This window comes from Lytechinus variegatus, chromosome 14 (genome assembly GCF_018143015.1).
Source record: "Lytechinus variegatus isolate NC3 chromosome 14, Lvar_3.0, whole genome shotgun sequence".
In the NCBI taxonomy this organism is placed as follows: domain Eukaryota; kingdom Metazoa; phylum Echinodermata; class Echinoidea; order Temnopleuroida; family Toxopneustidae; genus Lytechinus; species Lytechinus variegatus.
Genome location: NC_054753.1, coordinates 2,056,138 through 2,083,786, shown reverse-complemented (window position 1 = coordinate 2,083,786; position 27,649 = coordinate 2,056,138). Strand labels below are relative to the sequence as shown.

Genomic DNA, 27,649 nt, shown 5'->3' with positions numbered 1-27,649 from the left:
AGGGAGTCTCCGAACTCGGCATGAAAATAAATAGTACATCGCCTGACAATGTTTGCAATAATTACATTTATTTGGGAACGACAAAAGCGCTATCTTGTTAAATTGTCAGCATTATTTGGCAACGTATTGAATTTTTTGGTTGTATAACGGTTTTTATCTCTTTAATCCGTTTAAACGTTAACTAGCGCAAGGAGTCTAAACGGCCCAGTGTATCTGTCTTAAGTAAAAAGGGCTGGCTACCTTGCCAATTTCGAGTTAGGGGACCCCTGCACTCATACAATAGTTGGGCAAAAAATTCCCAAATTTTAACCAGCCCTGGGCAACATACTGTCCACACAAGTATTGGTTAAAATTTCCAAAATTGGGTAATAAGAACTAATAATTGGAAAATATATATATTTTCTTTTACCAACATACAGTACATTATCCAACACAGTGGACAGTATGTTGCCCAACATTTTATGAAAGGTCTTGTCGGACGTTTTGTCTGACAAGTCCCAATCTTTCCGGAAGTTACCATGGTAACATTGCTTTTCAAAGTCATTCAAAATCATGAAGAAAACCTTTTTTTATTTATATGTTTTATTGAGTAAAGTTGTCAGACAATAATCATGAGACATTGTTCAGTATATGTGTCATCATTTAAACTAACAAGGATGTGTGTGTGGGGGGGGGGTCAAGCAAATGTTGGTGGGGTACAAGGGGGCGGATTTGTGTAAGTTTCATGGTGCAATTTATCTAACATTTCAGAATGAGTATCATGCAAGTTCTGAGTTGATAGAAGATATTAAGGGACGCATCATTTATAGACACCTAGTGGGGGAGGGGGGCTGGAAGTTTGTGTTGATGCTTCCCCCCCCCTTTCATCTTTGAGCAAAGTTTTTTTTTTACTTACTCCGTTGAGATAAGTTCTTTTTTACTTACTCCGTTGAGATAAGTTTTTGTTTGTAACTTTCAGATGTGGTTCAAGTGGATCAAGTTTTTTTTTTTTTTTTTTTTTTGGGGGGGGACTTCCAGCCCATGGAAATCTAATGGTGCGTTCCTAATGAATGAATTCAACTTTTAAGCCAAACGAAGGTCAAAGGTCATTTGCTGTCACATGTTTATTATTTTCAAAATCTTGAATTTGCCTTTTTTTCTGTTATTGTTGAATCAAATTATGATAAATGAGGCTTCTGAACTTGTACAAATTATATATATTGTGTAAACACAGAATTATATGTAAAAGAACTCATGCAGTTTTTTACTTCTCTATTTTGCATGAAAAAAAACACTTCTCTTTTTTAGTATTAAATGTTATTCCATCCCAGTTATTTCGCAATGAACTTTCTTGATAAATTTGGTTGTGTGCTATCGCAGATTGCTATAGTTATTTTCTCAAGAGGGAGAGACGTAACATCGGTACGATAGCGGCTTATCGTTTTGATAAGATTTCATATTTATTTCTATTTTTTGTTTAAAATTCTTTTGCCATGTTTTCATGCTCGTTGGAGTTATCTTCATATTATATTGATGTTCTGAAATTGTAAACTCTTTTAATTGTCAAATTATCTTGGCTCTCTGTAACTTCAAAATATTTTTTGTTTTGCATTCTTCGGCATGTACACACCCCCGGTCCTCCCCCGGCAGTCCCACGGCTACATGGCAACGAACTATATGTATCCAGTAGAGTTCAATATCTAAAACAGAGTGAGTCATTTTGTAGTCAATCAATATTGGACTCGCTAACAAGTAGCAAAGCGAACAACGGAAACACATTTGGATTAGAAAGAATTCATCCATCCATATATTCTTGTGACATTTCGGTGATCGTTTTCCGCCTAAAATGATAAAAACCCGTTGACCAAAGGAACGAAGAAAATGCTTTTTATATCACTGTTCATGGTTCAGTTTCAGATTTTTACGGATTAAAAAATATAATAATTTCCACTTAGTCTCATCGACCACATGCTGATACCAAATAAATAATAATGTAGATTCAATGAGGAAGGGGGAGGACGGGGGGTGCAACTCCCTTACTGATACGGGATCAGCAAAATGCTGTCTCCGCATTTTGTTGAACTAATGTCTCGTAACTAATCAAACTTTTTTTTAAATATGTAATAAATAGAACCTTTGTCAGTTGTTGGACATTACTCTTTACATGCTATAATAAACGCCGCACATCTTGGCACATAACGCGATTCGAAAGTGATTCATTCTTTTTTTTTGTAATTGCATTTTGCATTACAAAAGTTATGGTTCGAAAATGTGAAAAGTTCTTTCGTTTGTTTTAAGTTTGGGGCGGTATAGGAGTTATGAACATAATGAAAATGGGAAAAGGAAAATAGGAGAAAAGTATAAGGGATAAAGGATGAGCATTGAAAATATTCAAATTGGTCATAGAAGCGATACATAGACTTGAAGAAAAAAAAAGCCAAAACAAAACGGAATGGTCAAAATAACCAATCCTTAAACTTGATGAAGACAAAGATGAAGGCAAAAGCCAACAGGAACAGAATTAAAGAGGAGAAAAAAAATTGAAGAATAAAGAAAAATAACAAAGAAAAAAAAGAAGAAGAAAGACTAGAGACTGGTAACAAATACAGACGTCAATTACCAGCTAATCAATAGCCCAAGGACAAAACCTTGCTGGGATAAGAAATTATTTACATAATAATCTATCGAATTGCCTAAACGTATATTTTGGCAAAGTATTTACACTCCTTCACAAAATGGAGTTCATCGCCCAGAATAAACTGTTTGTAAGAATCAACAGAATGAACCAGTGACCCTTTACACTGCAAAAACGTTGTTTAAAATGTTAAGCACGTCTTGTTTAAAGGTATTGTTTAACTTTGTGAGCAGCCGATTTAAAAAAATTCCCAAACCAAGATGAAACATGTGTACAAGTGCATGTATTAGAACTAATAAACCCTGAAAACAACCATTATTGAGAATGAAAAGCTAAAACTACAAGGCAAACCCCGATTTTGTAAATAGGCGTCTTATAGACGTCTAAATAGTACACATAAGTGTATGGGATGAAATTAAGATGGTGTTTCCGGTCACTTTATATTTCAATTTTTGAAGCACTAAATAATTATTTTCGAACGCAATTTTTTCTGGGCTTCATTTTTGTAACATATCACAGACACAGGTGACAAGTGTGACCTTCTAGCTCAGATTTTAAAAAAGTCAAATCATTGTTAACCAATCACTTTAAGCCCGTCACTCTCACAACTTTTGTTTGGAACAATTGTTTAAACTTTTTAAACAACTTGTTTAAAAAGTTTAAACAATTACAAAAAAGTTTAGCACGTCTTGTTTAAGCCCGTCACTCTCACAACTTTTGTTTGAAACAACTGTTTAAACTTTTTAAACAATTTGTTTAATAAGTTTAAACAATTACAAAACAGCGTACTATGTTTTTATACTGTGTAAATCATGTTCCATACATTTGCAAAATATTTTCTTCAATATGTGATACCGCGTATACTTTAGCCAAAAATATCGCCACTAATATTAATATTTTTTTACTAATAGTAGGCCTAATAGTAAAATTGTAGCGCCATATTTTAACAATGTAATGCCCCATAGTCATAATAGTGTGTAAACTCATCATATTGGTGAGTCATGCATTCATTTACTTCATTCTAAAACTTTAAAAGAAAAAAAATGTTGCATCAGTGCTTACTCTTTCGACATGCAACAAGCCGTATTGTTCATTGGGATTATCAAAATTCAACATCCATATTCAAATTCAAGTTAGCATTTATATTTATTCGGTATATAACTGAAAATAAGCAAAGTTTACTAAACGTAAATTATTGTTGTGTTGTATCAACAAAAAAAATCAATGTTACACAATGTAAAATATAGATAATATGTAGGGGGGAGAAGATCCACTAAAAAGCTTAGCTGCTTGTAATGTGAGTCCCCCCCAGTGGCGTACCTAGGATTTTCCACAGGGGGGGGGGCAAAACCGTCCGCCCAAAAATTTGACAAGCAAAAAAAAAGTCTTCAAGCTCGTCAGGGGGGAGGGGCAGGGATGCGTCCTTTGCATGGGTTGTGGGCTCGTCAGGGGGGCAGACTGCCCCCGTAGGTACGCTAGTGTCCCCCCCACACACACAAAAGCAATAAAATAATAATAATAGTAATAATATTAATATACCAGAATATCATCATCAATGGTCATAAAAGCAGAAAAGGGGAGCGAAACATTAATAAAGTTTTGGCTATAAACCATCACAAAGCATAACAGAGTACTCGAAGTAGGAATATTTACTTTATAATTAGGAACACTCCTTGATACATCATTAATGAGAAACATAGATTTGATCTTCACAAACAAATACGAAATTACAATTTAAAGGATTTCGATCTGACACTGGCCTGCAGGGTAGTCTTGTATTAATTATGTGACGTAAAACCAAAAGTCGCAAACCATGCGAATTCTGATATTATTGGATGGATTTTCGTCGAATCTTCAATATACCCCCCCCCCCTAAAACAAATTGACGCTATCGGTGTGGGCTTTTATCAAGATATAATTTGAATTTTATGTGTGGTGCTTCTGGCTGTCATTTTCTTGAAACTTATAAGAATCTTGTGATTTCAGGGCTACTTTGTTCCTTTATCATTATGCTCACATGTGATGTGAGACTAATTCCTGACACGTTTCGCAGTGATTATATGTTAACAATGTGAATTTGTTCACCTGTGATGAGAAGATAAACAAAAGATTTACGTAACTGTTCAAGCAGATGATATCACCGATTATCTATATAATGCTCTTAATGTTTTATTGTTGCTCTTGCAATTATAAAACACTCCGTCCATCGAAAAGGATGCAAATGTTGGTCCCGTGTATAGGAGAGTCACATATGCAGGTTAAAACCAATACACGATTCGTCAAAGAGTAGGGTGTTCACCGGGTGTATTGCACTTGCCAGTCGCGGCAAAATTCTTCAGGTCGAGTCAATCTTGACGTTCAAATGCCATAATAATCAACATATTGATTACGGGCATTAACGGAATGATAAGATAACAATTATCAGCAACTTCTTCTCTTCACACTAAGAAATATGGGTTCAAATTTGAACCCGAGGGGTTGGTATAATAGCAGTACGCCCCCCCCCCCCCGTAGACAGTGTGTGTGAGTTTTGTCAGACGTGTATCAGAAATGATTATTTACGTCTGGGACCGACCTTTAACGTCACCATCCGAAAGACGTGACCAGGGCTCGAACCTCGAAACTCTGCATCAATTTGTAACTTTCCCCACAGCTTGGATTACAGGCGCACGCAGTGCTAAAGATGAGTGTGATTATGCGTGTTTATGCACTTTTAAGGGTGCAGTTAGCTATAATAAATACCCATTTATATTGGTCGAGAAATGAACCATAAAGGTGCAAATTTGAATTTTTTAAGACTATTGATATTATAATGCACATTAAAAGCTGAAATGTTGCACCTTTAAGGGTGCAAACGAGTATTTATTGGTGCACACACATGATAATATACGGTACATATTTGCACCTTTTCCACCAAAGGTGAAAGATCACACCCCATAAGATTGATGGAAGTATTTCAATTAAGGTGCAAAAAAAACATGTGAGTTCCAATTCCCAAATTTCCTTCTCTGTTTTTGTTTGCTATTTTTCTCCCGCTCTCTCCTCTCTTTATTATACTTCTCCCTTATCTCTCCTCTTCCGCCCCCCCTCTCTCTCCCTCTCTGTATAATCGTCACTTCCCATATAAGAGAGAATTTCTCAGATCTGGGGCCTGTTGCAGAAAGAGTTGCGTTTAAATGACAAGTCAAAATATCAAGCGCAAGTCCCGATTACGGCTGCTTCATTGGCTGAAAAACAAGTTATGCTTGATTCCAACTCTTTCTGCAACTGTCCCCTGTATCATGTTTATTTAAATATATATATCACAACAAAAACTGTGGTGTTAACCGGTGTACATAGAGGACCACACCAGTCATTTTACACCGTTGTTAAATTGGTGGTGTTAGTTTTACACCTATAGGTGCTATTACAACACCTTCGGTTGTTTCATTTACACTTTTTTCGTGCTATGTTCAATCTTTAGGGTGTAATTTTAACACCTCAGGTTGTGGTCCTCTATTAACACCAATTAGTGTCAGTCTTAACACCAAAGATTTTACAATATACATATATATATATATATATATATATATGTATATATATATATATATATATATATATATATATATATATATATATATATGTTAAATCACTTCCCTCTTTCAATAACATTCAGCAAATGAAGAGCACTATTCAATTTATATAGTGTGTAGACTGTGTACAGCATATTTAATACGAATCTTTGGACACTTTCATGAAAAATAGTGGATTTCACTTATACAATATTGACAAAAACATGACATAAAGTGGTGCATTAAACACAGAAAAACGGGAATAGATTTCGATGGCGCAACTGTCATTAAGAATCTCGTGCATACATTTTTTTTAATACGAAATTATTATACATGTACTAAAATTGAACGATAGAAACAGATAATGTTAAAGTAAAACATCACAATGAAACGAAATATATGGTAACAAGTAGAAAAGTTGATATGAAATTTTGATGAAATCTTAAAAAAAAAAACCAGCGGCATAATGATATCTCGTATTCTTTGTAGTACAAGTTTGCTAAAAGAATCAACGCTTCCATAATGTCACATTTCATTAATGATAATTCTTTTGGAAAAAAGGTGTGATTTTAGCATCCTCGTATATTTGAAAGCACAGTCCATTTTCTAAGACTTTTAAAACTTTAACTGGAGGAATTTTGTACCCATTTTTTTATTTACAGTAAATAATTCAATTTGACGATATATTTTCCTAATATCAGCTGATCCTGCAGCGATTCAATGCCGGTTTTCTTTATTATGAAATGACTTCACGTAAAAATGATAAAATTGCCATTATGATATTCAACCTCCCTCTAAGGCCAATAGTGGTCAAGTCTAGATTTAAAAAAAAAGTTAAATGACAGCATAATTGGTGATTTAAAATAACGGGAAGAAGAATCCACGACAATTTCATGGATGTTGAAAATCATATCAACCCAACAATATTATTCTACCTCACATAAGCGTGTCTTTATTAATAAACCTGTAAAAAAATGACATCGGAGGAAGAATTATGAAAGGTGAGGTGGGTTTGTAACACAGTCTAGTTGCATATTGGGCTAATTTGATTTTAAGGTGATATATATTGAATATCATCAGGATCATTGATATATCAAATAATTATGTATTCTTGTCTAAAAAGTCTGTTTCTGCTTTGACCTTGGCGTCGTCGTTGTCGAAGTAGTAGTAGTAGTATAGTAGCAGCAGCAGCAGCACCACCAGTAGCAGAAGTAGTAGTAGTAGTAGTAGTAGTAGTATAGTAGTAGTAGTAGTAGTAGCAGCAGCAGCAGCAGCAGTAGCAGTAGCAGTAGTAGTAGTAGTAGTAGTAGTAGTAGTAGTAGTAGTAGTAGTAGTAGTAGTAGTAGTAGTAGTAGTAGTAGTAGACAGTAGTAGTATAGTAGTAGAAGAAGAAGAAGTAGTAGTAGTAGTAGTAGTAGTAGTAGTAGTAGTAGTAGTAGTAGTAGTAGTAGTAGTAGTAGTAGTAGTATAGTAGTAGTAGTAGTAGTAGTAGTAGTAGTAGTAGTAGTAGTAGTAGTAGTAGTAGTAGTAGTAGTAGTAGTAGTAGTAGTAGTAGTAGTAGTAGTAGTAGTAGTAGTAGTAGTAGTAGTAGACAGTAGTAGTATAGTAGAAGAAGAAGAAGTAGTAGTAGTAGTAGTAGTAGTAGTAGTAGTAGTAGTAGTAGTAGTAGTAGTAGTAGTAGTAGTAGTAGTAGTAGTAGGAGTATAGTAGTAGTATAGTAGTAGTAGTAGTAGTAGTAGTAGTAGTAGTAGTAGTAGTAGTAGTAGCAGCAGCAGCAGCAGTAGCAGCAGTAATTATGGACATAGTTGTCATAGTTGTCATGGATTTATATGATGAAAATAAATAGATTAAATATTTTTTTTTACTTCACAAGACTTCTCATATTTATTTTCGTGGAAATAAAATCGTATCATTATTTAGTTTTTGGATTTCATACCTACATTTTTCTATACAAAGTACCTGAGGACAAAACGTTTCAGAGAAGACGAAAGAAGTGATCACTTGGCCCAGTTCAGACTTGCTCTACCATTGTCATGATTGTCTAAAGTTTATTTTAAAACCAATTTGAATTTTGGCAGGAAACCTCGAAATCAGTGCATACATTCGTAATTCCGAAGCTTCGTTATTCCAAAGGTTCGGATATTCGAAAGGTTCGAAAGTCCGAAAACGAAATGAGCTTCGTAATTCCGAAGGTTTATTAGTCCGAAAACAAAGTGAGGTTCGTAATTCCGAAGGTTCGTTAATCCGAAAAACGAAATGACGTTCGTAATTCCGAAGATTCGTTAGTCCGAAAACGTAACGATTAACGAACCTTATTTCGTTTTCGGAGTAACGCCTCAAATCTTCGGATTAACGAACCCTTTTACGTTTTCGGATTAACGAACATCGAAGTATAGGCAATTTACGTGTTTCGAAATTACGAACCTTCGGAATTATGAACCCTCGTAATCACTAAGTGTAACCTAAATCAGACGGTTCTGAAAGCAATAATTGGGGAAACATTTATCTTCATTATTCAGTCGATTGTGACACAAGTAAAACTACCAATTCATAAATCACTGTGAAAATTGTGGTCAACTTATTCAAATCACTTTAACCAGTGTCTGTGTCTCCAAACTTTCAGTAAAAAATATTTAAAATAGAGATGATAGAACATGCCTCCATAATTTACTCTTTTGATCGTTTTTTTATAACTTCTTGGACAACAAGTGGACTTGTGTGGAATAGGAATATGAGTATTACGATCACTATAACGCTGTCGCGCTATTAAGGTCCTTCCACTGGCAATACGACCAAGGAGATATTGATGCGACCTAGATTTGTGATGTCACATGTAACTTGACAGTTTGATAGAGTATAAAATACCCCCAAAATGTCTCTCTTTGTTGCGCTCTTTCTAATGGTGATACAAATACTTTATCTATAATGTATTCCTTGAAAATATGTATTATTTGCCCTCCTGTAGAAAGAATATTATACACGATCTACTGAAAGATGTGATAAAGGATGCCGTTTAAATATTTTTATTTAAAAAAATTGAAAAGTAATGCACATATGACATCAAAGAGCCATCTTTGTCGCATTGCCAATAAGAGGATTTACATTACAATAATGATCTAAAATTCATATGCTCATAAATTCCTTATCATTCATTCATTTTTTCTCAAACTTTTATTGATAAGTTTCTTTAATGTTTTCGTTTTCGCGCAAGCTATCTCGTTACAAATGTTCAATCATCCTTTAAATCAATCATTCTTCTTTGTTCTTGTTTCATATACACGGCTCGTGGTAATCAATTCATGCATTTCCATGTGAATAAAATGTTGTCATGCAATATTCTGACGATCTCGTATTTTCGGACACCGTCCCGTGGCTGTGTTCGCAATCGTCAACGAGATTGATCTGATGTCGAGCCAAGCCAGGGCTGTATTCCACTTCAACCGCGTTCCTTTCATACGAGAACGAGATTCCTACCGCCCGCCCGCTTTCTCCACGCTCCCGCATCTGATTGCCCGATATAGCATTGAGACCAGACGGATGACCTCCGTTCATCTCGCTCGAGGGCAACGACGCCCTCGTCGTGCTTTTCGACGTCGACCTACAGATTATCTGCTTGACGGCTTTCCAAAATGTATCGTTCGTGAAGGAATAGATGGCAGGATTTAGGCATGAGTTGAAGTAAGGCAAAAGAAGTGAGAGGTTTTTAAGTTCGGGGTGCAATGCTGTTGAGAAATACTGCTGTACGATGTTATAGGTGGCGAAAGGCGCGAAACAGACGATGAAGCCGAGGAAAACGCAAAGCAAACTCTTGCATATCTTCCAATGTGTGTTGCGAAACCGTTTCGGCACCGGGGCGCCATTGACGAGCTTATTCTTCAGGTAACTATTGCTTCGTTTGACATGTATCACGATGCGTACGTAGATGACGGCGGTGATGATGACGGGCACGTAGAAGAGGAGGATGTTGATGTACACGGGTTTGAAGTCTTTCCACCACGGTCCGAAGGGGACGATGACTTTGCACGCCCAGGGAAGTTTACCTGGGTAGGAGATCGCCTGCCCATCTCCGCTGTGAATACTCTAAAATGGATACCAATATGAAATGAATTTTAAAAACAGAAAAAAACTAAGAAACAATCAAGTTTTGTATTATCCTTATGGTAGTTAAATCAGAACGAAAACAGGAAATTTGTCATTTTTCATTGCAAACGCTAATGCAAGAGTATGGTATAATGGATCGATAAAGGACTATTTTATTCTCAAGCTGAGAATGTATATTATGAAAACTTCATTATTTTCAAGAAGTCCCGAACACGAAAAAAAAAGAAGTCAAGTTATCAAGTTTTGTCTAGACTTAAGTTGGAAGAAAAAAACAAGAAGACATGAGTGTGGATGTCTTCTTGTCTGAACGACCTCATCAAACCGAAATGAATTGAATTTGAACATGTTGCACGACACATGATTGTAATCAACTTGGCTAGATTCTGGATTTGTCTTTTTGTTTTTTCGCCTGATGACCTGACTTAACGAGGTCACGTCTCTCGTCTTCCAGCTTGTCTGCTTTATCTTAAATAAAATCACCTACACGATCTGTACAATGGTCAATGGTGGGCAATATTTGAAAGCCATAGCGCCATCTCCCGGAGAAACAATGCATTCCAAATCAAAGCAACAAAAATTCTGGCTCAACCAATACTGTTCATTTCTCATGGTGAAATAATATTTTTTTTGTTGAGTATAGATAAAAATAATACAATATTTGCAGAATTGTTCTTCTATCGCGCATTAAACATTGCATTAGATTTTTATGCTCATCAAGAAACAACATTTTAAAAGATGTTTTCGTTTGAAATTTTGACTTAAATTTTGACATAAATCTCATTAACATGATAAATAACATCTATTATGTCTATCTAATACATATGAGTGAGTGTTACAAGTAATTGCTTTATGACTACTGTAATACTAGTTACATTACTAATGACAAGAGCACCTGAAGAAGGTGGGTCAGAGTGGCCTCCTAACAGAATTTCTAACGACCAATTTCCCCGCCTCAAATAATTTCAGTCAGAAAAGTGCCTCCAAAAATGGTGATAGCCTTCTTTTTCGTCAGAGTCCCCGCATCTCAACCCTGATTTTTTTTTCACGGAATGCCATGGCTAATAATAATTCTCTGATTGTCACGTGACTTACCTCAAACATAAAGGCGACGGGGAGAGCGGTGGCGAACGCGATCAACCAGATGAAGAGGAGAATGAACTTTGTTCGACTGACCGTAAATTTAGCCTTGAACAAGACAGGGCTACTTACTGCGAAATATCTTTGAAAGAGAAGGAGAGAGAGGGAGGGAGAACAAAATTGTATCAAACAAATTGTTAGCATATCGTGCAGAGTATCATTAAAAGCTTATCAAAATGTTAGGGGGTACTTTGATTTTCCTGTCATTGTCAAATAATAGGCGATGTTGACAGAGAGGGAGAGAGAGCGCGCGAGATGGTGGAGGGCGGTCGCGTACCTAGGATTTTCCATAGGAGGGGGGGGGGGGTCAAAACCGTCCGCCAAAAAATTGGACAAGCAAAAACGAAAGAAAGAAAAAAGGTCGTCAATCACAAATAAAGGATTTCGTACCAGAAAAAATAATTGACAAGCAAAAAAAAAGGTCTTCAGGCTCGTCGGGGGGGGGGGGGGCAATAAGTCTTCAAGCTCATCAGGGGCAAAAAAGGTCTTTCAAGCTCGTCAAGGGGGCAGGGATACGTCCTTTGCATTGGTTGTGGATCGTCAAGGGGGCAGACTGCCCCCCCCCCCGTAGACACGCTCGTGGGGGAGGGGAGGGCAGACAGGGGAAGAGGGAGGAGGGGATATGAAGGGGGGGGGTCGTTTGCCTTCAGGGGCTCATAACACAAAGCTTAGCAATGATCGTCGAACATTTTTCTACGATCGATTCCACTGACTACCTGACTACAATGTACAATCAATCGTGAAAATCAAGCGTACGATGAATCGATAACCTTTGTGTTACGGGACCCAGGCCTTTATTTAAGGGTCAAATTTGTTTTTATCAGATTTGTTCCCAAAGTAAACGTCACTCAAAATGTGAAAAAGTTCATATTATCAAATAACTAAATAATAATATGATATCTTGAATCCATGATATACAATGCATATACGGGAAGCAGCGTGCAAGTGACGTCACAAACTACCATTTTAAAAATTCATAGCTCTATCATCAATTAATGGATTTCGTCATACCTTTATTATTAATATCTTTCCATTCTTTCTGATGTTATTTACGCCAACTAGACGTCAGTGTATAGGCTTTCCATTTACTATTTCCATTATCTTGACCATCCTTGAAAGAATAATAATGATGACAATGGAAGCCAAAACTTTAATTACTTATTTCTTATTCAATCATACAGGAATAAAGTCGATACTGCTGGCCCTAAAATGATAATAATAAAAACACACGCACTTGTTTGTTTTAAACTCCTTAACAATGACCTCTACTACCGCCTGCGTTGAAGACAAAGGACGATAAGTGTATAGTTGGGAAAAATTTATATAATTGTCATTAATAATTAATCATGAAAAATTGAATTGCACGAGTATTCCATTTGCAAAGCCATTACCATTGGAGCGCGGGGGAGGGTTCTATATGGCTACGCAATCAGGTATTTCGGTCACATTTAGTAAACAGAGGCGACTCGAGGGTATTTCAGTAGGGGGGCTAAATCAATGTGACGACATATTTTTTCTAACTAAATTATAGGGGTAACAGATTTATACTACCAAGATCTCCTCCTTTCATCACATTCTACCTTCTTTCTTCCTCTACCCCCCCCCCCTCTCTCTCTTTTCCTTTGATTGTTATACCCTCCTGTTTTTTAATACTTTTTTGGTTCTCCACCACTTATCCCCTCGGCACTCCCCCCCCCTCCCACCTGTGGCACTGCCCCCTGCAGAGCGATTACACCTGTATCGGACACTATTATGTCACGTGATTCACTCTTCACCAGTAAGAAGTCAATACAAAAAATGATATTCCTCTATTATATAGTTGTAATACATCGGAACGACGTCTCTCATCGCTCTATTCTCAGTATTTGAAATGCAACAACAATGCAAAAAAAATATATAATTTGATATTTAAAGGGCAAGTCCACCCCAACAAAAACTTGATTTGAATAAAAAGATAAAAATCCAACAAGCATAACACTGAAAATTTCATCAAAATCGGAGGTAAAATAAGAAAGTTATGACATTTCAAAATTTCGCTTCATTTCACAAAAACAGTTATATGAACGAGCCAGCTACATCCAAATGAGAGAGTCGATGATGTCATTCACTCACTATTTCTTTTTTTTTATTGTTTGAAATATGAAATATTTTTATTTTCTCGTCATTGTCATGTGAAATGAAGTTTCATTCCTCCCTGAACACGTGGAATTCCAGTATTTTAACATTTTGTGCTTCAGGCAAGGAGGTCCTAATCGTCAAATTCGTAAAAATTGAAATATTGTATAATTCAAACAATAAAAAACAAAAGAAATAGTGAGTGAGTGACATCAAATCTCTCATTTGGATTTAACTGGCTCGTTCATATATCTATTTTGTGAAAAATAAGCGAAACTTTGAAATGTCATAACTTTCTTATTTTACATCCGATTTTGATGAAATTTTCAGCATTGTGCTTGTCTGATGTTTCCCTATTATTTCAAATCAACATTTTTCCGAGGTGGACTTGACCTTTAATATCATTTACACGTATTTAATACATATTATTATTGTTTTTTTTAATTTATACTTCAATTCATCTGATACAGTATTATTTTCTAAAACTTATTATTCATTCTTATATTTTTAATATCAATATCTAATTTTATTCTCACCTATCAATAGCTATAGCCATCATGGTAAAGACCGTGCTGTTAAATCCTATAAACCTGAGATAACGATGTAGCTCACATTGGATATTATAGGCCCATAGAATCGGCCACGTTGATTGGTAGAATTCGGTCACGTGGAACAGTACCACCAGAGAGGCGAGGAGATCCGCTGAGGTGGTGAGAACAAAAAAGGGGAAATGTATGAAATTAGTTTTGAAAAAAAATTAAAATGATAATAATAAGATGATGATGATGATTGATGATAATATTAACATGAATGTATAATTGCTTTACATCAGACGTTAGGGGGAATATCATTTTGTATAGATTATCATTGAAAAATCATATTTTGTGAAAATGTATGAAAATAATTGTTTATTTGAATTTTAATTTTGCCCCACTCCTTCTACCGTAGATTAGTTCCACTTAACGTCTCCATGGCAACACTGCCTGGGAAGCGGAAATATTAGGGGTCAAAGCACCCAAGATTTTTCTGGGGTTACTGAGCATGTTATACACCATAGGCAGCAACTTTGGGAATCGGCTGGTATGCCAAAATATTTATTTAAAAAAATGATCTAAATCACATTCATTTTCGCCTATATTTTCTTCTTTTCAAACCAGCATACCCTCTTCAAAACTAGCTCCCTGGGCCTTGAACGTCTAATAAAAATGGTGGCTACTTATATAGCGCACAGGTCCACATCGGGTGCTCATGGCGCTTCAAGGAAAATAAACACATCCACAACAATAGAAAACGAAAACGAATAGAAACTGAATATAACCGAACCGAAATAACCACACTACCAAACTGTTAATGGGAGATCAAATTAGTTTTCAACTGGGACGTGAATTTTTCTTTTGATGAAATTTGGCGTGATTGGATGGGCAATTGCAATGATTCCATAGCTTTTGGTCCTATAACAGAGAATGCACGGTCCCCCCATTTGTGTTTTGTTCTGGGTGTCTGGAGCAATAGAGCATCAGATGATGAGCGAAGACTACGTGAATGCTGATATTTTGAGATAGATCTGCTGAGATATGTGGGGAAGAGAGAATAAATTGAATGATGTAATGAATAATGATGTAATATAATAATTGTCGACAGAATAAACCTATTGTCGATCCCCTTCCCTTACGATTTGTTATTGTATTTGTACTAATTGTTTAGAATATTTTTTGTTGTTTATTATGTAAATTGAAATATAATTGTAAATATAAAAAGATTGAAAGAGGAAAATAAATAGATAGGTTAGAAATAATAGTAAATGGGTTAAAGCATACTTCAAAATCAATATCTTGGTTAATATCAAGTTTTATTTTTAAAAATCACAATATTCCTATTGGCTTTGTTTTATTTAGATGTAAAATGCATCAAGGCTATGAGCATGGAGGAAGGGGATTCACTATGCAACTGTGCTCCTTGGTGCACAAATCAATTAGAGATTGTAATTGGCTGAAAAATCTAGTTAAGATTGATTTTTGAAGTTGCATTTGATTACACCTAAGCTCTCCTATTACAATCGTCTTGATCAATGGCGTTAATAAGTTCCGCTCTGACTGCATGATAGAAATAATTAAAATTTCATTGGTGACACCAGAGAACGTTTTTGTGTCAAGGGAAACTTCTGTCCTTATATTCACTCCCATCGCCATTATTGATTTCCATATCAAAAATTTCTAAAAAGAAGAAGGTTGTTTTTCACGAATATCCGTGACATGAAAAAATACTAAAATAAAAATAGGTATGCAAAGAATGAACAGTGCTTTCAAATTCACTGTCTAAACATCTACTCAAATTTGAATGAATTATATCTTATCAAAGAGGCAGTTAGAGATTCCATTAAGATATATTTCTTCAATTTTCGTCTTCTCACTGAATCGTGAATAAATGTAGAAATTTGTAAATAACCATAAACTTATTCGACATTTATAGAACTAGGATTTGGGATCCGAAGCGTGTTTCATAAAGCTGTTCGTAAGCGACTTCAAGAACGTCTGGTGAACAATTCTTACGCGCTAAATAATAAGCAATAAATATTAATAGTGAAGATCATTTACCACAAGAAAGGATCATGAATGATAATAACATCCATGTCTGGTGTTCTATTCGACTCATAGGAATTTAATGGAAATTATGATAACCAGGCAAGAACTGGCATCTACAATTATATTTAATGGTCTATTTTTCGCAACATGTTTATTTCAAAATTATTGTCTGCAAAGACATAATTTTGCTTTTCAGTTTAATACTAAAAATCAAGAACAATTTGTCAGGTAAATAAAATGGTGTTAATGAATACTGTTAGATTTGGTGGTATTTTCCCTGTTTTGTGTTGTATTTGCATATTTGTGTTTCATTCTCCTGCAATATTTTGCCTTAATCACTGCTTTCCTTCCGATGAAATACGGCTCTGAATAAAAGATCACACGTAATTTGTTGCGAATAAAAGCAACTTTAGGGAAATATGGGGAAAAATCCTTGACCTACTTTGTCATAGGAAAAAAAACTGTTGGTTGTATCATGGACCTATAGGCATGATAGGTCCATGGTTGTATACGTCGAGATTGAAATTGTTATATCTCAGAAATAGAAGAGAGAGAGAGAGTTGATATTGGAGAGCAAAAGAGAGATGGAGAAAAAGAAAGAGAGCGGGTGAGGAGCTAGAGCAGTAGAGAGAAGGGAAGAGCGGGGGGGGGGGGAGAGGCGTACAGATGGGGGTGCTTGCCCTGCCCCCCCTCCAAAAGAAAGAAATAATAATAATAATAAAAATAAATGAATAAATAAATTAATTGATAGATAGATAGAAAGATAGATAAATAAATGAATGAATGAATGAATGAATAAATAAATAAATAAATAAATAGATAAATAAATGAATAAAAAAATAAATAAATAAATATATGAAAAAAAATAAATAAATAAAAAATAACGACAAAGGAAAAAAGGGAAAGAGAGAAGGGTGAAATGTGATTATCAGTTTCTGAATATTATGTCACATCACAAAATTGAATTTTTTAACGAAAAATCTCAAGTATTTTCCTCGTTCAATACGCCATATCTGGCCCCTCAAAATCTTTGGCTCATTACATCACTGAGAGGGAGAGTAGGAGAGAGAGAGACATCGAGAGAGAGAGGGGGGGGGGGGAGGAGAACCTGATACATCTAAAGTAGATGCTAACACCCCATACGTTGTCCTTAAAAGAGTCCTATTACAACACGTTAAGTGTCAGCATATGGTAACACCGCAATTTAAAGGGAATTATTAGGTCACATAATCGTCAAAGAATATGAGTAACGGAAATGCATACACAGAAACTCATTTTAATCTATGAATGATATTTTTTCTTTAAAATACTTTGAATATAATTATTGTTATTAACCATAAAAACGGCCTCTATACTTACAAAAAATATGTATATTTAATTGCTTAATTAAGTCGACAATTCTCTGATTTAATTCCTGTTTCGCTAAACACTTCCTTTATATCAAAAGGCAAAATACACCCCGACGTCAAATTTTGGCAGAAGCCATGAACGAATTTCAAATTTCAATCAAATTATGATGACGCCCCATGCGAGCAGCTCCACATGATTTGTAGTATTTAATATAAATTCCATTAAACACGTATAACAATATTTCCACGATTTTACATGTAAATTACATGATCAGACTGATTTCTTCATGTTATTGGTATCCACTTTGTAAAGAAAGACATTTCTTTTTTACTCATTTATTAAAGAATTAATATCATTGCAAAAGACATTGGGATATCTCTGTAAACTGAATATTTCCAACCTGAATTAATGAACTAAAAATGCGGATTCTCTCGAATTAAATAAACATAGCTTACCAACGCAATCGAGAAGTTAAAATTTTCCACTCGAAGAGATATTTTAGCATGTTCAAGTTTAATTTCGCTTTATTCAACTATAAGGTGAAATGATAACACTAGTATAAATTATTTCCTTATTTGACTCCTCCCTCACAAGTAATATTAAATTGAATTATGATTGAGCACGGGTTGGCATTATTGCAAATAATTCGTACTTTCTAACGTCAATCCGTTAACATGTCTCGAAAATATTTTCCGTCACGATTTATTCAATGTTGCCCAGGCTCAGTTTTTTTTTCCATAATGCCTCGAATGCATGATTTATCAAAACTGAAGGATAATAGAATCTTTGAACCCCTAACATTTGAGCGGCGAGAAAAGAAAACAAATATAATATAAAAATATTCATATATCATTTCTGTATATTTTAGATCTGTATAGATTGTGAACAGTGTATAGGCACCACCGGAAGGACCCCTATGTTTATTAAGTACTGAAAAAAAAAAACAGGGGGAGGAGGTGTTTATCCTATTTTTCAAGTCGTGTATAAAAAAAATCTGCGTCATGTATAATTTTTCAAATGAAGGGATGTTGGCGCGTCGTGGTCTAGTGGTTCTGACTCTCGCCTTTCATACAGAGGTTCGTGGGTTCGAATCCTAGCCATGGCGTATTTTCCTTCAGCAAGAAATGCATCCACAATGTGCTGCACACGACCCAGGTAAGGTGAATGGGTATCCGGCAGGATTAAGTCCTTGCATGTACTGATGCACAGCAAAAACTGTGGTGTTGACCGGTGTACATAGAGGACCACACCAGTTATTTTACACCGGTGTTAAATTGGTGGAGTTAGTTTTATACCTACAAGTGTTATTACAACACCTTTTGTTGTTACATTTACACTTTGGTTTTTATTTGTAATCTCTAGGGTGTAATTTTAATACCTCTGGGTGTGGTCCTCTATTAACACCAATTGGTGTCAGTTTTAACACCGCAGTTTTAACAGTGTGGTAGCTCGAGCTAAAGCCGGGGTAATAATAGCAAGCGCTTTGCATCCTCTGGCAAAATGCGCTATATAAATCCAGCTATTATTATTATTATCAAATTTTATGCTGTAAGTCTTGAGACCGAATTACACACAAACACACACGCACGCACGCACCCTTATACGCACATGCAAAAATACGCAAGGCCTACATTTGGAATAGGGCGTCAGTTTTGCGTCAGTTTTGACGCACGACTGATTCAAGAATATTCACTGCTGAATTATACGCGCCGTAAAAGTTAAAACAACAACAATCAAATGCCCTCCATGACAATCAACAACCAAGAAATCTTTGACGAAAATTGATGAATCAATTCACCCTCTGGTTTGGGGACAAGCAATTAGCGTATTTGCAAACTTCATCATCTCCGAAATTTAATATGAAAAATGCTGTTCCGGTTTTCGTCAAAAACCTCCCAGCTGGGGCGCCCCCCCCCCCTAATATTTGAACGGTGCCGAAGGCGCCGCTCAAAAAATAAAAGAAAAGTAAAAGAAAGAAAAGGCAATGGTTAAAAAATAAAAATAAAGGAAAGAAAAGAAAAGGAGTCGCTTAAAAAAAATTATACACTGATTTAATGTTAGCAACAGTAAAGGAAAGACTATCCCCCAGCAAAGCACAATCATATCATCTTCCTTATCTTTTCTTTTAACTACCTTTTTTCCAACAACTTCGCCGGTAGCAGTGCGCTGCCTGCATATAACTGGCGCCAATCAAGAATAATCAGCGCCACCTTAATCTAAATCGGCGCCGGACAAGAATATAATCAGCGCCATTTGGTTATAAATCGGCGACAGTCAAGAAAAAAGGGCGCTACCTGAGTTCTTAACCGGCCCCGATGAAGGATAATCAGCGCCACCTATTTCTAAATCGGCGCCGGGCAAGAATAATCAGCGCCATCTGGTTCTTAACCGGCGCCGGGAAAGAAAAATCGGCGCTGCCTGAGTTCTTAACCGGCGCCGATGAAGGATAATCAGCGCCACCTAAATCTAAATCGGCGCCGGGCAAGAATAATCAGCGCCATCTGGTTATAAATCGGCGCCGGTAAAGAAAAATCGGCGCTGCCTGAGTTCTTAACCGGCGCCGGGAAAGAAAAATCGGCGCTGCCTGAGTTCTTAACCGGCGCCGATCAAGGATAATCAGCGCCACCTATATCTAAATCGGCGCCGGGCAAGAATATAATCAGCGCCATTTGGTTATAAATCGGCGCCAGTCAAGAAAAATCGGCGCTACCTGAGTTCTTAACCGGCGCCGATGAAGGATAATCAGCGCCACCTAAATCTAAATCGGCGCCGGGCAAGAAATATCAGCGCCATCATTCTGGTTATAAATCGGCGCCAGTCAAGAAAAATCGGCGCTACCTGAGTTCTTAACCGGCGCTGATGAAGGATAATCAGCGCCACCTAAATCTAAATCGGCGCCGGGCAAGAATAATCAGCGCCATCTGGTTATAAATCGGCGCCGGTAAAGAAAAATCGGCGCTGCCTGAGTTCTTAACCGGCGCCGGGAAAGAAAAATCGGCGCTGCCTGAGTTCTTAACCGGCGCCGATCAAGGATAATCAGCGCCACCTATATCTAAATCGGCGCCGGACAAGAATATAATCAGCGCCATTTGGTTATAAATCGGCGCCAGTCAAGAAAAATCGGCGCTACCTGAGTTCTTAACCGGCGCCGATGAAGGATAATCAGCGCCACCTAAATCTAAATCGGCGCCGGGCAAGAATAATCAGCGCCATCTGGTTATAAATCGGCGCCGGTAAAGAAAAATCGGCGCTGCCTGAGTTCTTAACCGGCGCCGGGAAAGAAAAATCGGCGCTGCCTGAGTTCTTAACCGGCGCCGATCAAGGATAATCAGCGCCACCTATATCTAAATCGGGGCCGCTCAAGAATAATCAGCGTCCCCTGGTTCCATTAAAAAGGCGCTGGTGGAATAATGAAGAAGGGCCTATTGCCAACCAAATCTAGATCGGCGAAGGTCAAGAATGATCAGCGGCACCAGGTTATACATGAATGCATGGTAATAACGAATAACAAAGCTTATCGCATGCCCTTACAGAGTGGACTGGGGTGGGGCAGTTGCCCACAGATGTCATGAAATCTTTAATTTGTTAATTAAAAATTCCCAGAATCATAAAAAAGTGAAGAGCAAATCCTTTAATTTTGATCTTACTTTCCGATGCTTTAATAAAAGAAAGGTCAGTCACTTGTCTTTTTTACACATTCCACATTGTGCCACCTCTATGGCCTTTGGTGTAAGACAGCTACTATAGTTTTTCACTAGAAAGTAATCAAGACTTGACTAAAATATCTTTCATAATTTTTACACCGGCTTAGGAATTTTTTCATCATTCTCAAGTCATTAATTATTTTTTAATTTGCTTAATTGCACTTCTCCCCTCAATGGCATTCTGTACAGGCCCTACAAAACAAACCACCACCTGCAATAGCGAATTAATTTAAGGTTAGATCAGACTGGGCTATTTTAAGAGAGTATACAATTAGGGATGATGAATGTTTTTTTTTTACATATGTTACTTGAAAATAATTATCACTCCAGTGAAATCATGCGTGAGAGATTCATTGTATAAGTTCCCAAAAGTACCTTTCCAAAAGTCACAAGATTGACCCATTAGTAGAGTTGTTAAGAGGTTGAACGCTGCATTTTTTAGTACAAATGTCCCACTTAGCAGAAATGTTCCTTGAGTCAAAAGAAAAAGATTCATCCAAAGAGACACGCTGTATCTATGCAAATAAGCAAGTAATTTGCATAAATTTGCATATTATGTCGATATGGTATAAACAAGTAATTCAGAATATATATTTCACCAGAACTGCCCTAAAATTGGAAATATAGACTAAGGGTAAGACAGGGAAGAAAACTGTCATAAAATAATTGGGCTATCCTTGTTTATTATTACCTAATTTACATAAATTATGCAAATTATAATTTAAAACAGTATTTTTTTAAGAATCCTGAACTATTTTATAAATAACAGCAATTAATAAAAAATGTCAACATTCTACATGAAAGAGAATATATTAGCGAAAACATCGATATGCTTCATGACAGTATTAGTGTCTTAATTTGCTTAGAAAGAGGGCAAATATGTCAAAATGTATGACGTGATATTGCGCTAAAACGAGACCAAAACAACCTCTATGTCACAGTCACACGCACGAATCGGACAATAAAGCGATCAATGGTATGTCATTCGAGATAACACAATCTCAACACAATAGCTTCCATCGGCTTCTCGTATCGCTTTTGTTGGTGTGTCTGCCACTCCGTAATCTATGATACATACGGGCAAAATGCATTTCGGTATCGGTAAAACACTATTAATTTTGTTTTATTTGTTTATAATTTGTTTCTCTTGGAAAATTTACAGGAGACATTGCTTTGCAGGTTACTGCTTTAATGAAGCTCTGGCACATAAATCATGACGAATGTACCCCACCTCAATCCATATATTAACGTTGTTATCTTTTGGAGACCCCAAAGTGGCAAAACATGCATCTCCCCGGCATTCCCGCTACTTTACAAAACCAGTTTGACTTGTATTATCAACTTGGAAAACACAGATATATGGGACATCAGACAACATGATTCCTGAAATTTTTTTTTATTATTTTTGTTTATTTAGGCCCACGGGAGCCCTCCGAATTTACCCCATCCCCTCTCCGTATTTCGACTTTAAATAAAAAAAAATATCATGTTTTAAAGCCATCGGCAAGGCAAATTGCGGTTTTTTGGTATAATAAAGCAACTTTTATATCTATATTTTTATATTTACATTCATCATTATTGATATTATTATAATTTTCATTAATATTATTATTATTACTATTATTGTTCTGCCGTTTGTAATAGTGCTCTAGCATGCACAGTAAAGGCTATAACCCAACAGGAGCATGCCTATGATTTATTTTATTTATTTATTTATTTATTTATTTCAATATATTTAACCAGGGTAGCCCACTCAGCAATAAACTGGTCTCCCGTGGGGCCCTGGAATACATGATAAAAACAAGTATAAAACATTTAAATACATTCAAAATATACACAGAAATATTCTAAATAACATGACTCGTATCATAACAGAAAACATAGTAGCAAACATACGACATCGTTAAAAGCATGATACTAATTAACAAATTTACACACGAAGCATTACATATAAATAAAATAAAGTAGATAGACATAAAAAGTTGATTTCAAATTTAAGAGGCAATAATAAAACTTAGAATTTAAAAAGATGCACTTTAAGTTTCTGTTTAAAGATTGATAAAGATTTTGACTGTTTCAAATTAAATGGCAAGTTGTTCCAAAGTAAAATCGCTGAGTAAAATAAAGAGTGTTTAAAAATTTCGGTATGAGTTTTTGGGGTGATCAAATTATCTTTTGCTGCATATCTAGTATTAAAACAATGAGAATCACTTGCAAAAGTAAACACATTACGATAATATTCCGATGACAGACCATTGATACATCTATACATAAAAATACACTTAAAATAGGTAACGCGGTCATTGAACGGGAGCCATTGGAGTTCACGAAACATTTCTTTGGAGGGGGTATAAAAATTACATTTCAGGATTAATCTAGCAGCTCTTTTTTGAAGCTTAATTATACGATCTGTGTGCATATTGAAACGCAACCCCCAGATTTCACAGCAGTAATCAAGGTGTGATTGAACTAAACATAGGTATAGAGTCTTGAGGGTATTTTGGTCAACATAAGGCCTCACCCTTCTTAGCATACCTAAGCTGGCATACACCTTTTTACATACATTGTCAACTTGGTATGACCACGATAGGTGTTGATCAATGATGACTCCAAGACATTTAATCTTTGTACATCGTTCTATAACATCTCCATTAAATTTGATTATTACATTTTCCATAGAAACATTAGATAGCTTTTGCGGTGTCCCTATAAACATGAACTTTGTTTTATCCGTGTTAAGTTTGAGTTTATTTACGTTTAACCATTCTTTTAAGTAATTCATATCATCTTGAAGCTTATGTTGAATATCTTGTGCAGACGTACTGTGAACGAATAATGTGGTGTCGTCTGCGTACATGGTAATACTACAATGTTTCAAGGCATGAACCAAATCATCGATGTATATTAAGAAAAGGAGCGGTCCAAGGACGGACCCTTGCGGTACTCCTAGCGAAACAAATTGCTCATCCGAAAGAGTGCCTCGTACAGCTACTCTTTGGGTTCTATCATTGAGATAAGAATTAAACCACGTAACCACTTTATCTGAACATCCAATACGACGTAATTTGACCAACATAACCTGAGTATCGACAGTGTCAAACGCACGCTTTAGATCAACGTAAATTGCACCTATTATTTCCCCAATGTCAATGAAGCGTAACCATTGATCTGTAAGCGAACCCAATGCTGCAGAGGTCGAATGTCCAGGTCGAAAACCGAACTGTGAATTACTTAAGATATCATGTGCGGTTAAAAATGAATATAATTGTTTGTGAACAATCTTTTCTATCAGTTTACTTACAACAGGCAAAATTGCAATCGGTCTATAATTGCATATCAAATTAATTTCTCCTTTCTTAAACAATGGACAGATTTTAGAACTTTTCCATTCTTCTGGATAAACTCCCTCGTTTAATGACATATTAATCAATTTTGTTATTTGAGGGGTTATTTCTGTTTTAGCATATTTTAGTTGTGAACTACTAATGTCATCAACGCCAGTTGATTTATTGATGTCTAATTTCGATAAAAGATCAGCTATGACATCTTCTTCAACCATTTCAAAATCAAATTTAAAAAGAGGAACATGCTTTCTTACATTATCTGTTTCATTACAGTCGAGTGTGGAAAGACTTTCTCTCTGGAGTTCAGGATATCTTACAGATTCAACGAAATAATCATTGAATGCGTTACTTATGATTTTGTCATCACGACAGAAAACATTCTCTATTTCAAAAATATTAGGAATAAGTGATTGTTTTTGTGGTAATAAGACTTTTAGATATTTCCACATTTGTTTAAAATTATTTGCAGAATCACGAATTTTAGAAGTGAAATAATTTCTTTTAGATTTTTCCATTAAGATGTTGACATCATTACGCAGTTTTTTGTAATTCTGCCAAATACACAAGGTCTGGCTTTCATCGTGATCTTTTGAATTTTTTCCCTTTAAAAATTTTTGATGCACCGAATCTCGATTTCTCATTAACTTTATTATATCTGACGTTATCCATGGAAGAGTCTTTTCACGTACTCGTAAATGCTTTAGTGGTGCTATTTCCTCAATAGTTGAAACAAAAATGTCTTTCCATTTATTCCAATACATGTTGACGTCAGAGATTGCTTCAAGATCAGACCAGGGTGAATCCCGGACTTTCTGAAGAAAATCATCTGATCTCAATTGTTCCTTAGAACGAAATTTGATTACCCTATTAGAATGTGTTTTGTTTTGATTACACCTTCGTATAGCGTACACGAGATAATGATCACTCAGTGATGTGTGAACACAACCAAATTCACTAATAGTTTCACTCTTTGTAGAACATATGATATCAATTAATGAGCTTGAGCTATTCGTTACTCGAGTTGGCGTATCAATCAACTGTTTAAAATTGAACGATCCAAATAAAAACTCCAACTTGGAGACTTGAGAAGAATTATCATTTCCTAAAAGGTTGCAATTTAAATCACCAAAAACTAAAATTTCATCAATCATCTTACATGAACAATGAACACATTCCATTAGCTCTGTGAATTTCTCAAAAAATGAGGCATCACTTGACGGAGGCCGATAAACACAAAAGATCAAAATGTCTTTTTGAAAAGGCAGTCGTAATTGAATACATATCAGTTCAAGGTCTGGATTTTCAAAATCTTTACGCCTAACATATTGAAAATTACGTGATATGTAAATAGCTACACCTCCTCCGGAACGTGTTCTATCATTTCTTTCAATTATCAAACCGTCCATATGTAGCTCATTGTCACTTATGCTTCCGTCGCAAAATGTTTCATTCAAACAAAGAATATCAATTTCATTGTTGGCAAGCAAATGCGATAATGAGTCTATTTTACTGACTAGGCTACGAATATTCAAAAATATGAATTTGAGTCCTTTTTTTAGGGCAGGAATCTGGCCATCACTTAAGTTTATAATTCTACATTTCTCTGAAACGTCTGTGCAAGGTTTACATTCTTGCATTATTCCATGCAGTCTGTGAGAATTGGCTACAGTACTAACAGATTTTGAAGAAAGTTGCACGGGATTCCCGGCTAAGTCTTCCTTGCCAAATTCTTAGTAATTCCTGTCATAATTGCAGAATTTTGATTTATGTCCAAGTTGTTTGCACTTGTGACAACGGATTTTAGATTCGAAGTGGCAATTGCGTTGCTTGTGATTCAGTTCGCCGCAGTTGAAGCAGCCTTTGTACGTTGAGTGCGTATGCCATGGTTCGTTGAATAGTGCATTGTTATTGTCACTAGAATGGGCTCGGTGGGGGTGTGTTGCGTGTCCATCTCGCTCATTGGTTGATTGGAGTGGGTGTGTCTCACTTTGTAAACATTGACAATCGGCGAGTTTAGGCATCAACGCTGTAACATCCGCGTAAAGGCGTGATTGAGGAGGACTGGTGATCGGCTCATATAATTGGTGTTGTGGAGCATGACGACGATCTGGTGCACGATCAGCGATTGACACGTTGTCATGTTCTATCTGATTGATATGACGAACAAGAGATGAAGCAAACATCATAACACCAGAGCGGTTGAGATGCAGACCATCAGCTATGAGGTGACGCTCGCTGTCGATTGCACTGTTGTCGATGAATCCCCATCCATGCTTCGTGGTCATTTCACGAAGTAGATGATTGACGTCGTCGGCCTTCTTTTGGAGATCAGCATGACGTTCTCGGCGATGTATGATTGAACTCATTGTGATCATTTCTACGCTACTACAATTCTTCAAGACGTATTCTCCAAGAGACTCAAGTTTTGCTGCGATAACAGAAGGGTCGTTACTTTGGAGGTTGTTTGTTCCGATGTGGAAGATGACTTCGCTGACATGATGGGTTTTGACAAGTCTATCAGTGACGTCGTATACGTCTTCGACTTTAGCTCCTGGGACAGTTTTACAGGCAACACGTTTGCTGCGGGATAGTTTCGACGGATAAATGTATTTAACCATCGAGTCTCCTACTATCAAGACATCTTTTCTTTGCTTGAATCGCTGATGTTGAACTTGCTTATATTCGTCCATTTGAGAAGAAAGAGTCGCTTCTTCCTTTGAGCCATACTTCTCAGGTGACGGGTGAGCTTCGTTGACGAGCGAAGGTTCCTGGGTTTTTGACCTGCGTGACCTAGGTGACTGAGGTCCCTTGTCACGGTCTACTAGATTGACGATTGCTTCTTTTAGCTCGGTGACTTCGAGGCCGATTTTGTCAAGCTTTTGAGCTAAGTCTTTACAACGGCAAGGCTTACTAGAGCATAAATGGTCAGCATTGGGAGTTGTCGTAACACCATTGTCAACCGTTACAATGGAGTTATCCGATTTCTCAGAATCTGATTCTTCGTCAGTGTTATCGGACAAAGGGGTATTGTTTTGGTTTTCAGAGTTCCCGGGGCTTGAGGATTTGTCGCTGTTCTTCATGATACCCTTTCTTTGTCGCTGTTCTTCATGATACCCTTTCCCTTTTTGGTTTTATGTATTAAAAAATAGTT

The 27,649-nt window shown here is 36.3% G+C and overlaps 1 protein-coding gene across 1 annotated transcript; it reads right to left on the bottom strand.

Annotated features, from left to right (window-relative positions):
* Positions 1-8,533: 8,533 nt before the first annotated feature.
* On the bottom strand, positions 8,534-14,219 carry LOC121428177 (somatostatin receptor type 4-like). The gene is made up of 3 exons (XM_041624782.1): positions 14,055-14,219; positions 11,359-11,485; positions 8,534-10,245 (listed from the first exon to the last, which is right to left on the bottom strand). The coding sequence occupies exons 1-3, from the start codon at positions 14,075-14,077 to the stop codon at positions 9,463-9,465; spliced, it is 933 nt and encodes a 310-aa protein (XP_041480716.1). The 5' UTR covers positions 14,078-14,219; the 3' UTR covers positions 8,534-9,462.
* Between the last annotated feature and the right edge of the window lie 13,430 nt (positions 14,220-27,649).